The following is a 25,186-nucleotide window of genomic DNA, read 5'->3' as shown; positions in this document are numbered from 1 at the left end:
TTACATCGGAAAAATATTTAAAATGGCTTTTTATTTTGCCGCTGTTACTGACCCCCTTGCAATGAATTTAGGCATTTAACATATATAATGATTCATCCAACAGGTTGTCTTATTTGATTTTGTAGGTTATATAGAGGCATTTAGTTTTACTCCTCACGTGTACTTTAATAGCCATTCGTTTCCACATCTTTCGGTGTGATACTACTGTGGAAGCATTAGTCACGGTTTTATTAATTCAAGCAAATGGCTTTTAGTAGGACTGACAGGCTTGACTTTACTTACGCTTACTCATCTCTCTGTAAAGTTAAGCTATCTTTGCTGTGTTTGGTTTTCTAATTCAGAGGAAGTGGTGAATGTGTTTCCTGCTCTGTTTCTCCCCCCTCCAGAAACACACAAACACACACACTGAGCCACAGCTAAAGTGAATGCAGAGAGAGAGGAGGGGAAAGCAGAGCTTAAGCGAAAGAAGGTTAGCCAGCAGCGAGTTAAGAAAATGGCGATCATGCAGGACGGATGCCTCCCCCCGTAGATGCTGCAAACGCGTTGAAATTCTTTTAGCCTTACAGCCGGCTTTCCTTTCCACTCTGTTGCACTTTATACTTCAATGAGGTAAGGGTGGCTTTTGTTTATTTGTGACAAAATCGTTTATTTTTTGTCGAGCTAGTGTACACAGAGATCCCGGAGCAGAGGAGACAGGAGACTGGTGTAGATAAGTTGAGCAGCCGCTGTTGTTTAGTTAGCTGCGACGGGGCTAGGCTAGCTGGCTAGCCTCCTGTTCGGCTAGGCGGCTCAGTTGCATTGCAGTTTTCTGGCGAAAAAGTCCAACGCATCGACTGAAAATTATTAAAACTGCTTTCTATGTATGTTTCTGAACATTTCAAGTCGACTGTGACAGGGAGACCTCTTATTTGTGGGGAGGTTAACCTTGTGCTAACGCTGACCGTTGACGAGCATTGGTTAACCTTAGCTCGGTAGTTGTGCGTACATATCTGTCAAGTGCGGGTATTTTGTATTAAAAAAGTACTGTTGTCTTATTGGCTTTGTTAACAATAAAATACAATTCTATTGAGTTTCTAATATTTAAAGAAACTTTAAAAACCAACAGAGCGTTGTATTTAGGAAGAGACCGGGTGAAATATCTAGCTGCTTCGTAACGTTAGCTCTCAGTTAGCAGTAGCTTCTGTGCTAATTTGACGACGCAGGTTGCTCGGGGGGTGACTCCGGCGAATTGCTCGGCTTTTTATTGGCTTGCAGAGAGGAGGCTGGTGTTCAAACTTCCGTTAACATGTAAAATTCACCACCGAAAGGTACATGAAACGCAGATTTGATAGTGATATTGTAACATGCAGAATTGTACTTCGTAGGTCGGAGTTTTTAACCCCCTCTGTCGGTAGAAAGGCGGAGCAGCTTGCTAGCCTAACCTCTGCTATGCTGGCTTTGCAGCCATATTCTCGTAATGTTTTTAACACATTCCTGCGAACGCAGCTTTGCACAATCCTATTTTTACATCGACTGTTATGGGTGCAAAATTAAGCCCTTTGTTAGTTTTGGCTCGCGTTGAGAAAATACCAGACTCGAGAGAAGCCATGTTGGTTAAGCTGTAAGTCAGGCAACAGCTGAGATAATGGCCGATCAGGACCCGAGCTGTAACTCTGACCTACACACGCATACAGCCACTCTCACTCTGTGTCTTTATCTGTCATTCTCACACACATATCCTCCAATCCCCTTGTAGGGCCCCAGCTCTATTGCACTGCTCTGTTATGCAGTTAAACCTGCATTTCAACATGGACTAATAAACATGCTCTTCATTCTGCAATTACTGGCTAGTCTCACTGTTTGTTTGTTTGTTTATGCTGGTCTGTGGGTGGATTTTGCGGGTCAGGTGCATGTCTTTCACCCTGAACACCATGGAGAATTCATTTGTGAAATGTCAGTGGAGTTACATAACCAAGTATTATCACAGTGGTGGTGAAGTTTGGGAGATTAAACATATAATTTTTTTCTCTTTCAGAGATTCGGAATTGGAAGCTGTTGCCACCAAAGAAGCAGAAGCATCTAAACAGGTCGGTGTTCTAACATAAGATGCTGTCAGTACAAAACCTTGTACTTTTAGAGCAAGTTATGGATGTAGCTCTAACTACTGTCCATAGAGTTGCTGGGGGCAAAGCTAATTATTGATGGACATATATCTAACTCTGCTACATCAGGTGGCCATTTCCCCCCTTTTAGGTAGTTTCTGTTGAATGTTTTGGTTGACCTATTGCTTAACGAACCAAACAAGAGACAAGTTGTCAAGTAACAAGCCATTTCTGTCCATGTTGGTCAACATATCACACTCCCCTCGTTTGACTAAAATGTGTGGCTCCAAGGTTCAAGGTTATCATGATTGCTATACTTTGAAGTACCAAGTGTTTTAAAGAAATACAATTTGCCTTTCATTAATCAATAATATCGATAAGTTTCAAAGCTTTGAAGTAAAGTGCATTGTTTTCATTTATGAATGCACTATATTACCAGTATTAGGAGATATGAAAACATTCTCTGATATTCACAACCAATATTTTGACTGTAAAAATCTACTTAAATCAGCTTTAAGTATTGGCCAATAGACAAATAGGTTAGTGGAGTTTTAGGCTGGATCAACAAACCTATATCAGCATAAGTTATTTTCTTTATTCATCATCATTCCTTACATTTTAAAGTTTGAAATTCTTTAATTTGTTCATCCTCAAACTTTAAATTCTGTGTTTTAAGGACTGAAGTGTTAGGTCTAAACTATTTTAAAGTGTATGTATTGATGTCGGTATCAATTAATTTATAAACATCGGCATATCGGATATCTGCACAAATCCACTATCGTGCGCCGTATTCCAAGAATCCTCACACACAGCTTTGATTTTAAGTCTTTGTGTCATTTAGACAGTCTACAAGAGATTGCTTGCATATTTTGGTAATTTGAAAAATAGATATATTTATATATATGTGTGTGTATATATATATATATATATATATAATCATTGGGTTCCTAAGAGTTCTGTTTTTGTGGTGTTATGGAAACGACTTTTTATATCAGTTAATGTCAATTAGAATTGCATCAAATGTTATAGTTCTGGTTTTGTGAAGGCTGTGCTCGCTGTAGCACTTGCAATGTTGATATCTTTGTCTTGTTTTCTTCCCTACCTTTTGCTAAGAATTGTGTTGTTCTACTTCAAGGTCAGAGCCTGGCACAAGAACTGAAGTATGCCTTGAACGCCTAGTCCAGTTTTGGGCTGTTGAAGTGTTTACATGCAGGAGAAAATTGATCCTCAACCACACTGTGATAGTCTGACTGTAAGAAATTTGGCACCGTTCATTGTACGTTGGTGTTTTAAAAGTCCAGTGTTATTCAGACTAACACAATAAATACACTTTTAAGGCCATGTAAACATACTAAAAGACTCCTCGATTTCGATGGTAGCACAACCTGTGTGTACCCCTGTATGACGGTTACGAAAGGGGTGTGTGTGTGTCGGGGGGCAGGGGATGGGCAGCTGCTGCTTATGCAAGCACATGCAGTTCCGTTTGAATTGAATTGGAGGGTCTGGGTTGGTCTAGGCCGCATTGTGCTGAGTAAGCTTTGCTGTTTTAAAATCGCTAAATGAGAAGCCAGCGTCCTGATGTTTTGTGTGAGGAGAGGTGTTTGTGCAGCTCATTGTGCCCATACAGTTGGTCTACAAGCAGGCACACAATAGAGCCACGGACCAAACTAGTGACTAGCCCGCTCCGAAGACCGTGTTTGTTCTGATTTAAAAATGTTTGTGAGTTTTGATATTGGGTGCAATTCATACATTATTTGGTCATGTGTAGTCCCAGAAAACTAGTGTATTCACTGACCTCTAACTACGTTTATTATCTGTGTATTTGGCTGCTGTTGCCCCTTTTTTAAAATACCTGTGTATTATGGTCTATGTTTGTTTTGCATAATCTTCAATGTATTTGTTGTAATTCACAGTCTGAAAACATTATCTAACTTTTGGTGATGTTTTTATTGTGCAGATTTGTTTTTGGTTGTTTGCCAAATCCAAATGATGATGATTCACATTTTCCAAACATAGGGATGTGTAGTCTAGCAATGTGTCTGTGGGAGTAACGCAGGAGTGACCTATTAAAATACTCTAATATGTATAGTAGGACATTTATCGCACTTGAATCATATTCTTTCATCTAGTCCTGAATAATAATAATAATAATAATAATTGGATAATTATTCAATAACTTGAATAACTTAAAGTTCCATTTTTGTTTGTGTTAAATCCCATAAAGTACTAGATTCTTGTGTAAATATGGATTGAACCTTTGTTTTGGTTCTATAAATAGCATACTGCCAACAGTGCAATGCTGCTTTGGGTCAACCCTGTTTCAATTTCTAGCTTTTCGAAAGTGTTTTCTCTTTTTGATTCACACAAAAACCTCTGTCCTGTCTTGTGGAAGTTTCTATAAATGGCAAACCACAGCTGCGTAAATGTGATGCATTTATAACATTTGTGGTACCAGTGGGGATCACATCCTTCAGGGCAGAAACTAAAACAGTTTTCAGCGCTCTTACTCTGAAACCCTTTAGCTGTGCATAAACAAAACTCAACAGTGAGTCAGTCTCTAGATGCAGACTCGCCATGAGCATGCTCCTAGATACTCACAGATCCAGTTTATTTCTTGTGGAACTTTAACCATAACCTAGTCTTAAAACAGCATGTCATTTTGCGTGACTGGTGTTTACTTTACTTTCGTTTTTGGTTGTCTGGCTCCAATCTCAAAACTATTGTTCTCTAACTTCTGGTCTAAAAATACTAAGGAGTCTTCCCAAGAGGTTTAAGAGGTGTTGAAGCTGAAGCTCTGTAAACTATATTTGGAATTTAGTACAGCAGTGTTGTAAATTCATAGCTACTCTGGTTGGGGATTATGCAGTGACCATTGCCCCTGTGAGCTGAAAAGCCACACCTGCAGAGGGTCATGAGACTGAAATAAGGATAACAAATAAACATAAACAAAGCTTTTTTTCCAGCATGGACTCAGGCAGGATTTATCCACTCAAACCTGCTTTTAAATGCACATTCAAGACACCCCTGTGCCTTTGGCTTTATAATGTCAATCCATCAATATAACAGATATATTAAGATTTTTTTTTGTTCAATTTTGAGCTTGTTACAATTCAGAAAAATAGAAAATATCATCAATGAAAAGCAAACAAATATAGAAACAGAGTATCATTATACAAGTATTGATTGAATGCCAAAATCATTGCTGTGGGGTGTTTTTCAGATCTGTAAATGTCACGCATTCAACCCTTGCACACTGAGTCCAAGGGGTTAAAATTCTATTTAAAGCTATAATTTTCATTACGAGGTAGAACAATGCCATACGGAAGAAAAAGAGGTGTGGATGATTATTTCACGCCATGAGAAAGGAAAAGAAAACACTGAGTACATTCATCCTGTCGGAGATATTCATTTGGGTTATTTGCACAAGCTTGTATGTCACTACACTGTGCCAAGTTCAACAGAGAGCGCAGCTTTTAACTTTAGTCTCCTTTAGGGAGCTATGAGTACACATTTTGGCCTTTTATTGCAGATGCTCAATGGTCAATATCCACATGATAAGTAAATCATGGTGTTGGGTAAGGTGCAAGGAAGAGTGAGCAAAAGGGAGCTGCAGCTCACTCTTCCTGAATAGTCAGTCACCCATTTAAATGACTTGGATGGATGTGAAAAATCACAAAAATCAAACGTGATCTGACAAAATGAAAACAGTTGAAATTTCTGAATGCAGTGTGAGAACATGACTACCACAACACGAGCTTGTATTTTTTAACTCTGCAATTAAGGTAGAATTTTGGCTTGTGTCTTAAGTGTCAGAGTGATAACAAGATGCTCAAAAAATGGCAAACTTCAGAGCTTTTTTTTTATATTACTGTCAGATGGACAGGACAAGATGAATAAAATCGCTTTGGCCACACGTGGTGACAAAATTGACACAGACTGCATATTCCTCACGGGAGCTTTAAGTTATAATGTATTTATTAGGACTAGATCTGGATTTTCAATGGTCATGACTTAAAAATGTGTTTCATCTTAAAAATACACTTTTTCATTATTTTTAATGGCACATGTTTCAATAGCAATTTTACTTAAATTGTATATCCTTTGTATTTATATTTGCAAGTCTCATAGCTATTTGGAGTACATTTTCCCAACACCTAAGTGTGGTCAGAGGTTGCTCAAAGCCTCATTAATTTTTTAAGTGTAGAGATAATCACTTTACATGTTTTTAACTTGATTTAACTTAATTTTGTACAATGGCTTTTGTTCCCCTAAATTGCCCACGTAAAGTTTGATATGCTTACTGTATGTGGTTCAGTGCAAAAATTGCAGGATTTAATTTTTTTCTATTTTGTATTGACTGATATTGCTAATAGAAGAATCAGAGTTTATAAATGACCCCTTGATGAAGGTAACATTTTAACACCTTGCTCTATCCTCATATGCCAGCTGCAAAATGTAACTTACTCATTCAGTCAGAGAAAATGAAGTTGCATTTCTTAACTTAGCATGACCTGAGATGCACCGACCCGATTCTGACTGCGACGTTGGAATGACAGGTTTAATGCAGCCAGGCAGGAAATGTCACATCTTGCAATTCCTCACAAAGCCTTCCGCTGTCGGGCTGTTTGTGATGAGGAGGCACTCGCTGTCATCTGCTAATTGAGTGATGGCTTCACTGAATGGAGCCTCCAGTGTTGAGCCTCTGTGAGAACATGCTAATTCAAATTGATGCAAATGATGTGATGTTGTACATGTAAATTAGCCACGCGGAGACCCTCTGGCTTTTGTTCTTTAAGCACAGACGGAGTCTGGTGGCTGTTTAATGGTACTCATGTATCTCAGTTTGTGTTTGGGTGTTCGTCTGGTACGTCTGTGTGAAAACTTCCATAAGGCTTCACACACAATCAATACCCCGTCTCCTATAAATTTGAAAGTAGTTCTCCGCTTCACAATATGACTCACTTCTGAAGGAGAAAATCACTCCTACAGGGTCACAGGATGCACTAATCTAAAGACTGAGATTTTCAGTGTCTGCTGCCTCAAGGACCCAAATATAGTTCTTTTATTTTTGAAGTTTTTCAGCTTTATTTGACAGCAGGCGGAGGAAAAGAAAAGGCAAGTGGGTGGCAGTAAAATCTGTGCTACTGTGAATCTCACATGGGTAGGGTGGAAGAATTGAAAGCTTGACTGAGTCCAGCAGATCCCCTACAGTTTATGGAGAATGAATGAGAACAGACAGAACACGTATAGAGTGAAAAGGAAAAAATAAATGTGGATGTGTACTGTTTTCAATGACTTTACCAGTAATGCAACATAAAGGTACTTACAAAACTGCTCTAACCAACTTTTTGACCTCTCAGGATGGATTACCAAAATTTATGAGCATACTTTTGCATGATTTGTAAAGTGGCTGACATATTGTGATGCAAGAATTACATGATTAGTTATTCATAAAGTACCCAAAAAAAGACTACATCAGACTTTTACATGGATCAGAAAAAAACAGTAGATGTCCAAATTGGCAGGTATTTACCTCAAAATTTTAGTAAACATTTTGTTTAAAATGTGTGTTAAAATTGACTCTGATGTATTATTTTATTCATTTGTGGATGACGAAGTTATTTCTCATTCAGCTAGTGTTAATAAAGTATTCTGTATTGGCTAGATAATTAGCCCACTGTGAGAATCCCTTTTAGAAAACCTATACAGTAGGAGATTGGTACATAATTGGTTTAATTTCTTTTTCTGTGTTAAGAAATAAAAAAATAAATATAAAATGCATAAGGATTTGAAAGTTAGTAGTCTTCAATCTGTTCTGACTGCCCCCTCTCCTCCTTGTCAGCTGGAGTTGTCGGGGGTTGGGCAATTGTTGGCCCATTCATAAACAGATGCTGTCCATGGCGTTTGTGTGTGCTCTCCAGGAGGGCCCCACCATGCTCCACTGCTGTTGTTGTTGTTGAGTCCAGAGCCATCTGCTGAAGTGCTCTATGGTTGGAGAGGAGCGGAGGAAGGAGACTGGGGGGAGTGTGGGAACAGAAGGAGGGAGGGGGTGACTGAAGGTGGTAGCATGCAGTCTCTGTGTTCATTTACTCAGCTATAATAGACAAAGGCAAACAGCTGAACTTATCAGGTGTTACCTGGTATCAAGAAAAATCAAACCAGTTTAAGCTCAGTAATGTTTTTTCTTATGCATTTTCTTGAGCTTGGACCTGAAGATGCAACACTTGTTTCATGTGAAACTATAAGAAAAGCGATTAACTGGATGGGGTTTTGTTTCCTGCAATTCATCTGGATAAACGGTTCCAGCTAAACAATGCTGCAACACGTCCTCTGTGCTCAACTAGAAAAAAATGTGTATTTGTATGGTTTATAACTCTCCAGGCCAGTCACTGCAAGCCAACCCAAACACTGTTGTTTGTTTAAGTTATTTGGGTGTATGTGACTGAACTGAAATACAAATGTCTCTGTGTGTTTATTATTTGGATTATGTTTACAAAAACCCAACATAACATCCTCAATTATCACTTTTGTGCACAAACCGTAGTATTTGTTTCATTGTAACAGAGAAGTAAACAAACCATAGTTAATATACAATGAAAACTCAAATCAATAACTTGTCCAGATAGCTGATGAATAAGGATTGTTTTACAGTAGAGATCAGAGTACACTTGGCCCCAAAGCCTGCTTCATTTGATCACTGGTGTTCTGAAGCATAGACTGTTGGAGATGTGATTGCAACCGTGCTGGAGTTCAGGGAATCCAAGAACAAGGCAATCCAACATCTCCTATGTCTTTGAAAACCACAATGTCCTCGCTGCACAGGCCCATTTCATCCTCTGAGAGGCCTGGTAGATGTGGAAGTAGGAAGCGGGTGATTGATGGCATCTCAGAAATAATAAAAACATCCCTAGTTGCAGGATGGACTCCATTGTTCTGCCACAGCAATCATGAACACAACTGTGCTTGAGTACAGGGGACTCGTCAGCAAGTGGAGTTGCAAAGACAATTCCAAATGTCTTCTGTCTTTTCAAAACCCTTCATATCCATGCAGCACAGGCCCATGTCATCCTCTGAGATGCGTGGTAGATGTTGAAGTAGGAAGAGGGTGATTGATGTTGTCTCAAAAATAACAAACATCCCTAGTAGGGCTAAACAATTTGGGAAAATAATCTAACTGCATTGTTTTTCTCCCGTGTATTGCGATTTGATATGCGATTATTTCTTAAGGTCCTCATCTTGTGTATTTTCCAACAAACACAAGCAATAAATCTTTGTTAAAATCATCACAATATTGGGTTACAAAGGGCTGAACAATTTTAAAAATAATACCATGTGATGATTCTGACTTGTATTGCAAATTGGATGTGAGTTGGTGTATTGAGGGGAGAGTGTTTGTCGTTCTCTATTTAATAAGAAAAAGTACAGAAATATAGAAAAAAACAATGGGTTTTTTTTGGTCTGGGACTTGGATGACTGCATGATATGTTATACATAACATCTGCTGCAAAACAAAAGTTTTCAACTGGTATTTTGACACAAATTTCAGGTTAGAGAAATATTGCACCTTCTGTGATTGGAAAATTGCAGCAGGCCATATTACGATTTAATCTAATTTTCGATTAATTGCCCAGCCCCGTCCCTAGTAGCATAGTGCACTACATTGTCTGCATATGACATAAACTAATGTCACCCAGTTGATGACAAGAGTGGTTGCATGTTTGCTTCTTTTATTTATTCCTCTTGGCAGATTTGCACAGTAACTATGTGCATTCTGTCTACTGTATTGTATTGTCACATACACAGGTGTGCTCAGGTACTAAATCATGTTTAGGCAGACTAGAGGAGGGGGCAGCAATCGTGCTCAGGCACAGTACAAAACAGTTATGCTTAGTGTGAAAATGCCTTACCACTACAGTTTGAGCTTTATAATTTGGTGTTTGTCCTCACAAAAACATTTTCAGAAGTGTTAATTTTATTATATTAATTGATCTCAGTCTAGTCTAATCTAGTCAACATAACTGTGTCTACCTTATTAAATGTGCAGTCATGGTGTCTGTGTGGTGTTAGCTATAAACAGACAGACGCAAAGAGATGCTAAGGTAAATGCTGTGCTGTAATCCCATTACAGGATTAGTCTGCAGCCTGCAGCTTTCTCTTGCAGGCTAAATGGCACACCCACCACGACAAGTGCAGCTAAATGCAACAATCAGTGATAGAGAGGCCACACTGTGATTACAACTACTGTATCTGTTGTGGGGAGACCTTTTTTCTGCCTGCTTGCAAAAAGGAGGGATATTCTAATGAGACGAGTGTTGTGAAGGCTTTTATTCACAATGCTTCATTAACCCAGTTTTATTGGTAGATGTTTACATTTTGTCATATTGTCAGCAGGCAAAATTAACAAAAACAACATAGTACATTCAGCTACTACAATATTGAATGTAAAACAGTTAACTCGATATGCATGTTGTGCTCACTTTTGCACAACATGCACAATAAAAAAGCAATATACATATGCCAAAACTAAAGGCAATGATTTCATGGACTGCTGACATTCAGTATAGATGCAATACGCTTGATATTTAAATAAAAGTTGAAAAAGTATGTTATACATGTACAGTATTTGTTCTGACCTGAAACCAGTATGATTTGCAGCTTAGAAGTTTGACATGATTAAAACTGTACTTGCACCCTTGTCATCAGTTTTAGGTTTCCATTTTAATTGATTTAGTATACATAAGAAAAATGCACAAAAATGTATTGTAATTTTAGTCAGACTTTAAGTGGGCAATGTATTGTAAATTTTACTGTGATGATCATTCAGTGCTTTTTCTGTTTGATTGCTTTGCCTCAAGTTTATCACAGTTGTCTAATTCAACTTGTAAGACCCAAAAACTGTCCCCCTTTAGTTTTTCTGGGTGTGTGAAGCCTTTTCATTTCAGTGAATGTGCATACTTTATGTTACTTAAAACCCAAATTCAATGGCGAACACAATAACAGTAACAACATTTTCCTGTTGGTCACAGGGAACACACCCATAGAGGGAAGAACAGTGGATGGAAGAGAGAGAGAGACGGAGCGTGTGAAGAGGAAGGAGGACAAGACGATACAGGTCTGGTCAAAAGGTAAGAAGTTGTTACAGTGTTTGTGCAGTGAGAGCATGATTTCAAGTTTCATCTTTCAGTGTCCACTTGATGATGATGCAATCGATCACAGCAAAGTGTAACTATTGATTGAGTTGTTCTCTGTAAGCCTCAGATTGATTTATGAGGAGCTGCTGCTCTAGGACACCAACACGTATTTGCCCAACACAGATACTCTACTTTGAACTTACAGTTTAAAAAAATGTTTATATATAGAAAATAAGATAGGTTTCCATTATCTAGCTTTTTCTTTTCCATCATGCATTGCACTTGCAGCCATTGTTAGATTTAAAAATGTTTTGTCACAAAATTTTGCAACCCATATGCAGATGAAAAACTTGGGTAGGCAGAAATTGTTATTTAAAACACATATCAGAAAGTATCAACAACCAAATTCAGAATACTAGTTACTGTTATATGAGTAGTTGGTTGTATCTAAGCTTTATTAAGCTCACGCTTTATTAAAACCATGTCAAAAGAGAGAGAGGTAAACTTGCAACAATCTGGTATCATAACTGTCAGTTGACTCATTCAATTTAGACAATAAGCTGGGATTTACCTGCTATTTTTGGTCATTAAAACCAGAAATGACCCAACATTTGGTGCTTTAGGACATTGGTTCTCAATTGGAAGAGGGGGACACAAAAGTGGGTCACAAATTACGCGAAAGTGCGCTAGGAAAAAAAAATGGCAAAAAGTCATTGTACAGAAGCCCTGAGTGGTCATACAGCCAATCAATACATTATTTTTAAGTTTTCCTATTTGATGAGTTTATTTCAGTATTTCTCTTGAGATTTCTACTGCTCTTCTTCTTTGGCTAACACAGCTAGTTTTCCCAAGATAAGTAGGACATTTCTTGAGAAATTACCAAATTTCCATGCTTTCTCAGGAAAGAAGGAGTAAAATAAGATATGCATGCTTATCTGCTTTGATGTCAGCTCTCCAAACATGTTTCTTTTCTTCTGTCTTTTTGTTTAATTGTTCTTTTTTTCCAATTACCATCCTGCACCGCAAATAATTTTTTTAAATGTTGGTGGTCTATTTTTTTTTGGAAACAGACAAAACATTTGATTTTTATCAGAAATAAAAGATGTATTTTTTTTTTTCTCAAATACAGCCATACACTAATGAAAAACTTAGCGTAATGTCTTTGGGTTACATGTGCATTACATGCTACATGTACTTTTAACAGTACAGCCAAAGCCATCTGCATCTTTGAGGGCAATAAAAAGCAGCAAAATAACTTGCTGACACTGAGCTCCACAGGGCAAAAAAGAAATAACATAAATTTAGACTGATTCTCCTTATTACTCAGCCAGTTTGCAGGATGGCTTCCTGACATACCCCTGACAAAGCGCTCTAAATAACAACAACAAAAAGATTCTTAAATGCAAAAAAAATCTAGCTGTAATTCAGAGCTTAAGTATGATTTTAAATTTTTGAGACTCAAGATGAACAACAGAAATAAAACTTCAACTGAAGTAGTTCTCCTGATTCTGCTTTAAACAGCAACTAACTAAGCAACCAAGTTTAAAGGGCATTTCACTGTAAACAGCTCTATAACAACCCAGTGACACCCACATCTCCAATGCTCGAGACAGAGCACCTTCGTTCACAGCCAGAGTGCTATCCATGGGAGACTTGGCAAACAGAAGTCCGTCATTGCTTTTGCCGTGTTTTGTGCACTGTCACGTAGGACGGCATGCACGTTTTTTTTTTCTCTATTTTCCATATCTGAAACATGTTATCAAAAGCAGCTGCAACTGTGGCTGCTGAGTGAGCACTCCTGTGAGTGCAGGACAGGCTTCTTAAGAATGAAATCCTCATCTGTCTGAGGCTCAACATGCTCACAGGACAATCACTTAATGTCCATATATCCATGGTGAAGCCAATATGTTAAACTTTAACAAGGAGCTTCTCTACGTGACTGGAAACAAAGTTTTGCAGTTCAGGTAAGGCTATAAATGCCAGCTAGGTATAACATAGCGGGGCTTAAAATGCATCATTAGCCCGTGGAAGCCTGTTTATTCTACCACACTGAAAGGCTGATTATCAAGAGCTTTAAATTCAATGATTTCCCTGTTCAGCTTCTTAACTTTGGGTGGTCACTTCTGTATTTTTTAGCTTTGTCGAATGACTTAAGTAGAGGCAGTAGACGAGTTTTCCCTGGCACAAAGTTTTGTCATTCTTTATCATAAGAAAGTCCTTGAAGTCATCAGGGTGACGTTTTTTTTTTTGATGCAAAATTAAAATGATCGTGTTAAAGGCGTGTTGTCAAGTCCCCCTTGCATCACATGTATTTCACAAGCGATGCAAATTGCTACTTTGCTGTCGTGTTCCCACACCTCAGACTTCTCCCACACAGCCAATATGTTGACTTTGTTGTTGGCGCACGTTTGGCATCATTGCGTGCGCCTAATTATGACGCAGATGTACTGCTGATATCCTGCATTCCTACCTTCAGTGTTACAATTTTGTTGTGATTCATAATTCTGGCCATACAGAATAGAAATTGTTGCTGTGTAAATCAGCAAATCTCCCAGGAGACTTGAGAAAATCCCCCAACTGTTTGGCTAAAGGCATATCCTGATATTCTCACTTTTTAGTCTCCTTGCCTGTTTCAGCTTTGAAGACACTGTGGATATTTAAATGTTTTATTCCAACATTTTACCCTTGAATTGTCTGTGTTGCATCTGTGTGTGTGTCCTGTAGTGCTGTGTGCTTTGTCCCTGTGACGGCGCTCATGTACTTTGCCATGTGACGGAGCAGTGTTTTCCATTTGAATTGCTGTTACAGTTTCCATTGAGCCCTGTGTGGTGTGTATGAGCCGACTACTGTTTCAGCTGAAACCCCAGTCACAACTAATGTAGGCAGGAAGCCTGATAGCGTCTATCTGCGACCTTGAGCCTGTCTTTATGTTTCAGTTGCTCCTCTCCGTCAGTTGCTTTTATTTTCTTTCCTCTCATACTCCGCTCTTTCAACCTCTCGCTGCATTGTTGTGAGGAGTCGATGGTGTGTCCCGGTACAAACAGATCAGTCTCTGTAGTACCAGAGTGTGAAGTTGAACGTCATGGAGGCTCCATGGCCAATAATGCTTATAGAAGAACAAGAGTGTGATCATTGTTTTTCTGAAAGCCTCAGTGTCTATACATAGTGTTGTTCTATAGCGACAGTTTATAGGCTTATATACCCTCTGTGGTCAGCAGCTCTTTATAACCAAACAGCTACTTTATCTGTCAGAATTTAATATGATTACAGAGCTGTGCTCACAATAAATCTGTGCCAGCAGAATTGATTGATTTTCAGAATTGATTTTCTACTTTTTTCAGTAAAATTACACTGAGTGTCAGGTTGTGCTGGGCAATTAATTATGTTTCAGTTTCAATTACCACTTTGGCTTCCCACGATCATGAAACAAGATAATCCTAGATTAAACGATTACTGTGCTGCATGGTGTGTTGCACTTATTCTGTCCCTAGGTGTTGCCATGAATGGTAAATATTTGTTATATTTTTACCACAAGAGAAAATCACTACAACCTCAAAAATATTTTTGCTTTATCTTTAATTTTTTTTTTTTTTTTTTTCACTCTTTTGTTTTTAGGGATATTTTTTTTTAACTGAATAGAGACATGAAGGAGTAGTGGTGGACTTACCTTATGAAACTATGGCTGCAGGGAGACACTGACAAGGCTTAAACAAAATGTACTGAAAGAGACTATCATGTATGTGATCAGTAATGCTTAAAAAAAGCTGTAGTAGACCTTGATTAATGCAATTAATCTTGACAAAACTTGTCTGTGATGTAAAAATTCTTTGTTTATGATTGAGCTCCATATAAGCCCCAATCTAGAGCAAAGAGATAAATAAGGTTTGTGCAAGGATTCCTACATATATTGGTATATTGCTATACTGTTTTTAGATGATTTATTATTATTATGATTTATTATTTATTGGGGCTTTCTTTGTCCAAAAACTATGCTGTCAAAGATATAAAATTAGTGTTTCTTTCAAATATATTATTGTCATATTTTCCTTTTAATACTGACTGATATATTCAGATACCTTAGTGCTGCAGTTTTGTCACAGACTTGGTGTACTTTTGATAAATTAGTACATTTTTAAACAACAAACTACACTTAAATCTCAGAGGAATTTTGAAAATCTAATCTGTGAAAAGTAACAAAGCATCACTCTTTACTATTTGGAGATGGGGTAAATGCCTTGCACAAATCTGATGGTGACCATCACCAACTTGTGAGTGTTTGGGCAAACGACTGAGAAGACCAGTGATGACTGAATCATGGACAAAGCAGCTAAATGAGTCAAAATGTTCAGCCTATTTCTGCACGTCTCTTGGATAAAGTTTTGCCTGTGCCCCTCTGAACCCCTCCCAAAGGTGACGTGTAGGCTGCAGATCATGTGACGAATACACTTATCAGTTCTGCACACATTTACCCTGCACATGCAATATCATGAACTGCACACTCTCTGGATAGGGAGTGATGATAACACCTGCACTCTGTCTGGTTTGACGTGCCCTTGTGCTCCTCTATCCTCCATGTTGGTCTCACCTGAACACAAAAACACTCCAGGCCTTGCTTCCTTCTCAATCCAACCAGCAGAGGTTAAGAAAGACACTGGCATGTACTCTTTGCTCTGATGTCATCTTGCTTCAACAAGCCCAGAGGAATTGGGTGTGTTCAGTCATGTTGCCATGACAACCAGGTCTTCCCAAACAACAGCACCAGAAAATAGATTTTAAGAGACCTCCTTGTAGGAGGGTTAATTTAGTGGTGTAATGACGATCATTAGAAAATCACATTCACTGGAACAATTCACTGTGTATGCAAAATATATACAGCTTTAAGAGCCAGTAGAACAAAGTTGAATGTTTCTGTTGAGTGTAAAGAATGTTTGTTGACGTTCTTGTCTCTGCGCTGAGGCATAATTCATAAACTCAATGCTAGAGGTGAAAACACTCGATGAGGAAATATGTCTATGTGCAATAAATGTTGTTCTGACTGCTTTTTAAAAATGTATACGCTATTTAAGTTGATCAGTAAAGAAGTATAGGCCTCCCACATTGACAGATCTATCAAATATCACTTAAAATTCGACGACACACACTAAGAGACTACAAAAACGTGCATAAGCATTATTTCAGTCTTTATAAAGATATCTGCTTTATAGCCATAGTGGTAGATTTTTCCCTCTTTGTTCCTTTTGATTATACTGCCCACACTTTGAGCAGACCTCTTTATTTTCAGTATTCAGGTTTCTCAATGTTGGCCTGATTTGTGCATGCCGACAGTATGAAAATAAAAGTCAACTTTGGGGTGCAAAGCCTCAACTAGATTGTATAGTTGCACAGAAACAAAAGAAAATGTGAAACACACATTTAGCTGACAGCAACTTCAGCTGACAAAAATATTGTTCAAATCACCATTTATGCATGCACTAAAATTGCATTTGTGTATGCAGAGCAGAGCTTTTCACCCTGGCTTTACCCTGCAGTTTCCCTGCTAGCCACGCTTGTATTTCCACTCCCTTACCCCTCCTTTGACTGACAGGCAAACTGCAGGAAAACGTCCTGCTGTGAGGGACAAGTGTGAACAAGCAAGTCAAGAACTTTTCAGGGTGAGTTACCCTCAGACTTTCAGGGTAAAATGTGTGAAGAGAGCTGTAGACTTGACCCAGACTTCTTCCTGCCAACCCTTTACTGTAGTCAGAGTGAGCTGATATTTCAACGCAGCAGGACATATTCAGGAAAAATCAGCTCCTTGGAGTGAGAGGAGATGATGATTTTATATCACATGACTAGAGTGAGACCATAGACTGTATAGCACCAGACCAGAATGAACTTCCTTTGTGTAATAAAACGGCTTCATTATGTTTTCTGTTCATTAGTGTGTTCTTTACTATTCTGTTGACATTTTGATCGTGTCAAGCTAAATATGGCATTGGTATAAATGCAAAAAAAAATCTCAATATAGAGTCATATAGGAGACTCTGTTGCTTCATTCTCCCCTTGTGTGTCGATCTTTTAAGACCACCTGCCCATTCCCACTGACAGGGATAGTCTCCTGCTGTGGGCTGCATGTGTGAATAGTCATCTCAGGAAGATTTCAGGAGCAGTCCTGAAGAATTTTTTTATAGAACTGTAAAAAAATGCATATGTGAAAACAGGAGAAATGGGTCAAATGGTGCAGAGCTTTAAAGGAGCATTGGATGTAATGTTGAAATGTATGAGGCGCCTATTTCAGACAGAGCTAACGCTTAACCTTTATATTACAGTTTAGCCAGTATTAAGAGGTATGCTTTTATGCTTACCAACTTTTTTTTTAATTATTATTATTTTGGATTGCTTTCAGCTTCTATTGAGTAGGAGATAGAGTAGGGAAAGATATACACCAGACGGTGCCAGGATTTGGATTCAACCCTGCAGCCAGGACCAGTGCCCATGTTTGCCTATGTACACATTTACCTTTGTTTGGATCCACATATTTCCTTAATTTGCCCTCTTCACATGAACTTATTTTACAACAAACAAAACTAGCCAAAAAAAACTCTATGTTGGTTAACTCCATTGATTCTTTTGCTCAGTTGTGGGCTCATGCATGTTGGCTGCTTCGTCTTTTCCACACTCTGAGGTAACCGAGTACACATTGTACTGGGTTCATGTGCTGCTGACTTCAGTAGGTTGACCTCTCTGCTTTTTATACATGTTAGAAGCTGCAGCTGCATTCCTCTCTCATCAACCTCAATGACAGGCTCTTTTCTCCGGCTGGCTTTCTACATTCCTCTCTCCCCTCTCCTTGCTTTAGTCTCATCCGTTTTTCCTTTATGTCCACATTTCTCTTTCTTGCTCTCTGTCAGCCACATTCGCTCTGTTTATATCTTGTCCCTATATTCCCTCTACCCTCCCTCCCTCTCTGTCTGTCTGTAAGATGATAGCAGCAGTCGGGTCGCTGCCAGCTCCAGGGGCCCTCATGAAAGCCGCTCTCAGATGGGAGCAGGAGCAGAGATGAACAAACTGTACTCTGTGTACTGAACGGTGGCAGTGAACGTACTTATATGGACGGGGTTGAGCCATGGTAATGCTTTTTATGTCACTATTCATAAAATAATGCTAGGAGAGCAGTGTTAAATTTGGCAGCTATTTAAGATATTGAATGCCTTTTGGTGAAAAAGCTTAGTGATTTTAGTCAAATTTTTACCCTTAAACATGTTGTCAGAGTTTATTATCAAAGACCTATTTTTAACCTGTCATTGTCTTGTCTTTGTCATGGTAAAGTGGTAGTTTTGTCACATTTTGTTAACACTGAGGGGGAGTTGTAATAACAGGCTGAATAAATTAACTAAACAAATCTTTAAAATGACACATGCATCTAGGAAAGCTGCTTTGCAAATACTTAACCAGAAAATGTGACACTTTCTTGCCTGAAATGTGACTGTACGGTGACATTGTGCAGAATTATATTTTTGTACCATAAAATCCAGATTTTAAGACGATTTTTGGGGGTTTCCCAAAGGGAAAAAAGGTTTAAACTGCTGTCTCTTTTTTGCCATTCCTTCAGTAAAGCCCACAGTGTGGAGCCTCCATGTGGATGTGCTGCTCTTGAGTACCATCTGTTTTTGCTGTATAGTGTGTTGCTAGGGATGCATGATATTTGCCAATTTGCCAATATCTGATATGCTGATATTTACAGATTCATTTTAGCCGATACTGATATCAATGCCAGTATTTAAAAATGCTTTTCAGACAAGAAATTTTAGTCCTTTTGGACACACTTTAAGGTTTAAGGATGACCAAGGAAAAAAACTGTAGCCCTTAAAAAACACTAAACAGTTTAAAGAATGACGATAAAGAAAAAGGCTTAACTGACTGTTGGTTCAGCCTAAAACTCCACTAAGTTATGAGTATATATATAGACTAAATTTACAGTCAAGATATGCTTAAATACACAGGCAAAATGTCTGATGTAAATATTGGCAGAAATTTTGATATCTGCCAATACTGATGTTTGCCCTGTTAAACTAATATCTGCAGATAGCAGACCTATAATATCATACATCCCTATCTGTTGCGCATCTACTAGCTATAGTACAGTAGTTGTAGAATTGTAGAATAATTGTATCATGTTGATTTTATTGTCGTAAGCTGTGCATTTTGTAGTTTTGCACCACAAGTTATCGCAAGTGGCCCTGTGATAACTGCTCCTACTGAGAACAGTTTTTCTAGAATTTTCATTTTCCTGGTACTGTTTGGTTGTAGAGGGTTTTAGCAATTTCAACTACTTTTCAACTGAGAAACATCTTTTAAACCACAAGGCTAGAAACACTGCATAAACAGGTTTTTATCTAAAAAAAAAAAAAAATTTAAAACAGAACTGTTTTCGCCCTTAAACAAAACACAACATTATGCATTTCAAATCGTAAGAGCCTAGTTTATGACTCTGCAGTACTTTGATTCGTGCTGCCTTATATGGAGAGTGACTTTCTCTACATCTCTACTTTGAATCAGATGCTTTGAGGTTGACGGAGATCTTTCCATTCAGGATGGTTGAGTCAAGATCCAGTTGTGTAAACAAGTCTAGTTTTCTGGAAGGGGCTTGTCCTTTTAGCACCGCAGCTGCTGAAGGCAGCAGGTCAGCGCCACGGTCAACACTCCGTCATTCTGCTGTGTTTATCGTTTGGCCTTTCTCTCTGAATAATGCTCCTTCTTTTCAGATATGTTTGTGGGAGGTTATTTTGTAAAGATGACTCCATTGTCCTGTTTTTTTGATTGGTTCCAGAGGGCAGTGAGCAGCCTCTGGCAGCCTTTTCTGTTTAGATGTTGGCAGGATGCCGATTTCGGGTGAGCCTCGAATTAGCGAAGGTGGAGCTTGGCCTTGGTGAACTGCTTCTGGATAGTATAAACGGTGATAAAGCTTGATTTTCTGGTCTGTGTGTCTAAATGAACTCTTCCTGATTTGAATTGCAGTAGATGGATTTTTTTGTCATAATGAGGTTATACTTGTCACGGTAAAGGTGGCTTATTACAATCAATAATTGGTAAAACTGGCACTAACTTTGCACACTTCATTGCATGTGCACACCAGCTCCTTGTGCACACACAGGTTTGTTTGTTCTCTTATCATACCAGCTAGTGAACAGAGTGGTTGCTATTTGAACTGAGGGTTTATAAATAGACTTGTGTACTGCTGCAGCAGGCAGAGGGAGCGAGCACCCTCAGTAACCTGCAGGAAGAAAAGGTCAGGAGACACGCAGACGCACACTTTCCTTCTCACTGTCAAACACACCAGTCCACTCTTACTGAAGGATGTCTGTCTTCTCTCTGTTGATTTCTCATTGTTTATTGTCACTTTAAGTCTGCTTACTTCTTTGCTCCCTCTTAAAGATAAGAGGTTGTGATTGCCACGTCGTCCAGTGGCTGTGCTACCAGCTTTTAAGCCTGTTGTATAACCCTAATCTAGCCTAACCCCACACTCATCCCCCCCCAAAGAAGAGGGAAGGGTGTACAAGGTGGTCAGTTTAGCTCCCTCTTCTTACTATTCCAACCAACTGAGCTCACTCACAACCAACCAAGCTCATTTACATCGTGTCTCACATTCTTGGGCAGCAAGGAGAAGTTAAAATGATTCATCACATTTAAACAGGAGCAGAATATAAAGAAACATGTTAAGGCCTTGTGCAAGGAGTTAAAAGGGCATATTTCCATAATGTCATCAAATTAGTGTAGTGGAAGTGGCTGTAAATGAATAAAGGGTAGATTTTGCTCCTCTGGATCAAACCTGAACACAGCCTCCTTATCTGCCTCTTTACAGCTATAGCTGTGATCACTCAGGAAGAGAGATCATAGGATCGGTGGTCAGCTTTGGTTGACTGAGAGTGAGGTCAGTTTTGATTGTTCCTATTGAAAATGACATCAAATAATCCTATTTGGTCGTTGTCAGTAATGCCAGATATGCTTCTTGATCTGAGAATGAAGGAACACAAGTTAGGGATGCCATAATGAAAATGTTCCGGGTTTGAAACAGGTGGTAACATAGATGTCAGTCCCTTTAGCTGACCTCTAGCTCAACTGGTTTTAGCAGAATGGTATGGGAAGCTAGTCCAGAAGCAAACAAAAATAGTAAATAACTTCACTGTCCCAAGTGTTTGAAGTTGTCAACTTTTTGCCATCCTCAAGGAAAGTATATTTTTAAATCTTTTAAGGTTTTTGCCTTTCTTGATAGGACAGCTGAAGAAAGAAAGGAAATATGGGGAGGCAGACTGGGGGAAGACATGTACCAAACGATGCAGGGATGGACCAGTGTATCAAGGACTCTAGCCTCTGTTTATGGGTGCCTGCTCTACAAATTGAGCTAAACTGCCACATTCAAGGACAGTATTTATTGCTACATGCTGTGAAGCTGACAGTCTTCAGGAGGAAAGATCTATTCTACATTTGCACCTTCTGTTAGATAATTCTTAACTTGTTCTCTGCCACCCTGAGGGCATGACTTATCTGAGAGCGGCCTGAATTGCTGTAAAAGATGCAAGACTTTCATCATCAGTGACTAATCCTCTATCATACTTTGGCAGGTGATTAACCTGTCTTTTTTGCATGAAAAATGAGAAAGAAAAGTGTTGCTGGATGTGGTGAGCAAGTTGAAATCAAAGTTTTCCACTACTACTGTTTTAAAGTTATACAGTCAAGACAAAGACGTTTGCATGAAAGTTTTTCTTACTGCAGTCAAGGAACCACTCAATATTGGGTGCCTTGTAGGTACGTTCCCAGGCAAACGAGTTCCCATCCAATGACTGAAAATTACAATTGTGTATCCCTGTCTAGTCAAAGTCAAGTAAACACACTCTGTAAACCAGGTTTATGGATGTGGTTTACAAAAATACTAGCCTTCAATCCTCTTTGCAGGGTCAGACTCTATCGATGTTATCTGTTCACCTTGTTTACATGGAGTAATGGCGCATTGTGCCAGCATTGCAGAAGTCCTTAAGAACAGTTGTGTGTTACAGTTTAGATGGTGTGTTGGACCAAGATTTCAGGCCCGAGCTGATAAAAATATAGTAAGATTTAGTTTAATCAACCCATAATTCTGGTGCTGACTATCAAGGAATCTGACTTTGACTGTTTAGCTGGTTAATCATGCACATCCCTTTTGCTAAGGACTTACATTTTTGTTTTTGTTGAAATAAAACGGGCACCAGTGTTTTGAGTTTTATCTGTATTATATCAAAATGAAACATTCTGGGGTCATCACATCCCTGCTGGAGAAGTCACTTTGGTATCATTGTTCTCTTATAGATACCCACATTATGGTTTGATACTGCAAGCTGCATGTGGTTAAGTGGCTTTATGAGTTGCTGTGGTTGATATGAAGATACCTTGAGACCACCAGGTGACTGATTTGAAATGCTCCTTTTAAAAGAAGGGGGTGAGATGTGTTAATGATCTATTAAACTGGTGATTAGTATAAAATATGTTGATGTTAACCATCTTCCTCTCCTCTTGTCTCCTTTTTGTCCTTTTTTTGCAGTGCCAGAGCAGATCAAGTGAAGGCAGAGTCCGACATCTAAACCACACACCTCCCCCTTCCCCTTCCCCAAAAACACACTTGCACATACACACGCACATACACGCTCATACCCACACACACAGTCTTCAGCAATGCCAAGGAGGCCTCATCAGCCTGCTGCCCACTCTGAAAAACCCCACCTCTTCACCTCAGATCCTTGAGGCTGCGTCCTCCCAATTTTTCACCTTGGACCTCCCCCTCTGTCGACCTGGGAACCAGAGGTCACCTGCTCGCCACTGAACGCAGGGACGCCCTCCTGCCCAGTCGGGAGCCGCTGCCAGGAGCCACACTGACAGGTAAGCACTGAAAATGCAAAAAAAGAGTGAATTATTCAGAACAAAAGAAAAGATTAATCTAAAGTGAGTAACACATACAGGCCTACATAAGCCCACTTCCTGCCAATCATGGCACGTTTAAACAATGGTGAAACATATCCTGTTGACAATCAAATTTAAATGTCAGTAAAATGTGGGTTTATTCTTGCTCATAGGTTCTAATTAGTTTCCACTTGTATTTTTACCCAAATGGTAACAAATTAAATCATCCATCCAGAAAAGAAAAAAGATATCTGCAAGACTGGAATCAGTTCAGTTGGTTGGGAGTCAGATGGGGAAATTCCCTCAGTTGTTGCCTTTTGAAAGGAGAAAAAGAATTCTACAGTGCAACATTGGCCCTTTTTTTCTAATTAAAAATAATCAATTTGTTGTCATATTTCATATGTCTGGAAAGTTGATATAAATCTGCTATGATGATTTGTTTGTGGGATGTAGCAATACACTCAACAACCATTCATTGTGTATTATGATATGATTTTATTACATTTTTATGACATGTTATGTCTTATAAAACATAGCTTTAAAAATGTAAAACAGTCTTCCTTTCCTTGGAAAAATCTTCTAATTTTGGGGTTGTTCTAGTAGTATCAGAAAAAAATATGTTTGACGTTTAACAAGAGAAGACACTTGCAGATGGAGTCTGCCTGTTTAGTAAGATCGTTGTAATTACTGATGCACATATTGCCAAATCAGTGTCGTTGCCAGTACCTTTTGTTTGAAATAATAATCTACCTTATGTTGAATAATGATGCCTGTTTTTGACCATAAAAACAGATCAGAGTTTATCCAACTGGTCGCATCTTCTGCCCAATAGTAAATCTATTCTCTGAATCAGCCTCTGTTTGTGCTAAATGCCAGGATTAAATTAAAACAACACGACAGATCAACATTTGCCTGTGACATTGGTTTGGTTCATGCCCACATTATTTGCTGACTGCCAGCATTAGCCGATACAAATGTTAAACAGATGCCTCCGTGCATCCCTAACTTTTTGTCAAATTGATTTAAATTTTCCATATTTGTGCCAATTTTAAATATTTTAAATGTTGTTACTTCCCTTTTTGTTTGGTTTGCTTTGGGATTGGGAAAACACTGAAAAGTCAGCTCAGACAAATCACTGACAACAACAATGATAACAGTATTTTTGCCAAGTAACTTATTTGAAATTCTGTCTTAACTTATGAAGCAGCTAGCTAGCTGACTGCTTGCTAACCTTTCGTACTCTACACCTCTATGACTTTAACTCTTGTTTTCTCCTCTGTTTGCTTGATTCCTAATGTCCTATCATTACTTCTTCTATCATCTCTCCTCTGTGTTTGTATGCTCTCTCTCCGTCTCTGTATCTCTCTCTAACTCCCTCCGGGCCTGTTTGACAGTCTGTCCTCTTTATTTTTCCAGGCATGGCTCCCATTCGGGATTCCGTCAGCCACTCCCCTAATCAAACAGGTGACTACACATTTCCTTCTTCCTTCTTTTTTGTCTCATTTTTGACCCAGCATCTTACTCTTGATCACAGACTTTCTCTTTAAGATCAACCCACTCTGTAGATCCAGTTTGACCTGAAGTTGATAGGTGCTGCCTTTTATTAACAGCTCTTCAGAGAATGGGAAGTGAGTGAAATGATGGGTGTGAGAAGGTGCAAGTGAAGGCTTGGCAGGCAAGCATTATCAGAGAGCTGGCAGCAAGTTTGTTTGAAAGAGAAGCTCTGAAGTGAGACGCACTTAAATGGGGAAGAAAGTAGAGATGGGCAACCAAGTGGTGAAGAGATTCTTAGATGGTATCCAAACTCTTTTGTTTCCAGGACTAAGCAGATAGGGATCTGGAGATGTTGGCATGACTTAAAGACTATAACACTGAAGGAAGTATTCAAAAGGAACCAATCATTGTTAGATTTTGATAAGGAAGTAATGCTCACTGTCTTGTTCCATCTTATAGATGTTTATTTACAAACCCTGTGCAAATCACAGGCAGGGGTTTTTTTTTTTTCAGTCCTTCAAAAGCATACATCCCTCACCACTTCATTACTACACTGCTGCCTAAGCAAAA

At 38.9% G+C, this 25,186-nt stretch overlaps 1 protein-coding gene across 5 annotated transcripts in view; it reads left to right on the top strand.

The window, feature by feature from the left end:
• Window positions 1-413: 413 nt before the first annotated feature.
• LOC121529645 (trinucleotide repeat-containing gene 6A protein-like) overlaps window positions 414-25,186 on the top strand; it is a 49,734-nt gene continuing 24,961 nt past the window's right edge. Inside the window, exons 1-6 of one of the 5 annotated variants that reach the window (XM_041817613.1) lie at window positions 414-609; window positions 2,015-2,066; window positions 11,108-11,206; window positions 22,535-22,628; window positions 22,767-23,101; window positions 24,539-24,586. In XM_041817613.1, coding sequence (XP_041673547.1) covers window positions 24,541-24,586 — 46 coding nt within the window. In that variant the 5' untranslated portion in view covers window positions 414-609; window positions 2,015-2,066; window positions 11,108-11,206; ... (1 more) ...; window positions 22,767-23,101; window positions 24,539-24,540. Of the gene's footprint in view, window positions 610-2,014; window positions 2,067-11,107; window positions 11,207-18,173; window positions 18,321-22,534; window positions 22,629-22,766; window positions 23,102-24,538; window positions 24,587-25,186 lie in introns of all 5 variants that reach the window. The other 4 variants (XM_041817612.1, XM_041817611.1, XM_041817614.1 and 1 more) reach the window with 4 other exon arrangements.

Source organism: Cheilinus undulatus, linkage group 21, assembly GCF_018320785.1.
Source record: "Cheilinus undulatus linkage group 21, ASM1832078v1, whole genome shotgun sequence".
Lineage (NCBI taxonomy): Eukaryota > Metazoa > Chordata > Actinopteri > Labriformes > Labridae > Cheilinus > Cheilinus undulatus.
Note: the sequence above shows the minus strand (reverse complement) of the source record. Positions and strands in the feature narration are given on the sequence as shown.